The sequence below is a fragment of the Penaeus monodon genome, chromosome 27, assembly GCF_015228065.2.
Source record: "Penaeus monodon isolate SGIC_2016 chromosome 27, NSTDA_Pmon_1, whole genome shotgun sequence".
NCBI lineage: Eukaryota > Metazoa > Arthropoda > Malacostraca > Decapoda > Penaeidae > Penaeus > Penaeus monodon.
The window spans coordinates 15,990,832-15,991,436 of record NC_051412.1 but is presented as its reverse complement, the minus strand read 5'-3'; the positions used below and the strand labels follow the sequence as shown (position 1 = coordinate 15,991,436).

At 35.4% G+C, this 605-nt stretch overlaps 1 protein-coding gene across 2 annotated transcripts in view; it reads right to left on the bottom strand.

Moving 5' to 3' along the window:
- LOC119590622 (synaptotagmin-14-like) overlaps positions 1–605 on the bottom strand; it is an 82,700-nt gene that overhangs the window by 8,322 nt on the left and 73,773 nt on the right. For both annotated transcript variants that reach the window (XM_037939299.1, XM_037939300.1), the window contains exon 7: positions 31–188. In XM_037939299.1, the coding sequence (XP_037795227.1) occupies positions 31–188 (158 nt within the window). The remainder of the gene's footprint in view (positions 1–30; positions 189–605) is intronic.

Here is a 605-nt window from a genome sequence, read left to right as displayed (position 1 = left end):
ATCAACAAAATAAAATAAAACAGAACTCACAGCGAGGTTTGCCCGAGGTTCGAGGGTGAACCAAAATGTGTTGCCGAGCGTGAGGTTGATGTTGGCAAAAGGAACGATCACTTCCCCGACCATCTTTTCGCGTCGCATTCGTTCACATCCGTAGAGTCGCAGCCGGACTCCTAGCTGTTGCACGTCCTCTGTGGAAGAAAGTGTTAATGGTAGAGGAGAATATTATGATATTGGATATTAATGGATTATCATGGTTCTGTGTAATATGAGTGGATTATAACGTTATGTACTATTAATGGAATACCATATGGTCTATTACTGAGATATTATTATATGATGTAATACTAAGAGAGTATTATAATATAAGGTATTGTTAATGGATTTTTTTTTTGCAATATTAATAGAATACTGTTATATTAGGTAATATGCATAAATTTGTAATAATGATACAATAAGTATGCCCATGTCCTCTGTGGAATCAATATAACAACAATAGAACATATTAATATGTACTATTAATACAGTTCTTTTGTGTGTGTGTACATATATACATGTGTACATAAACGGGATTAGAGAAGAGGAAAGGGGAGAGGGGGAGGGAGATT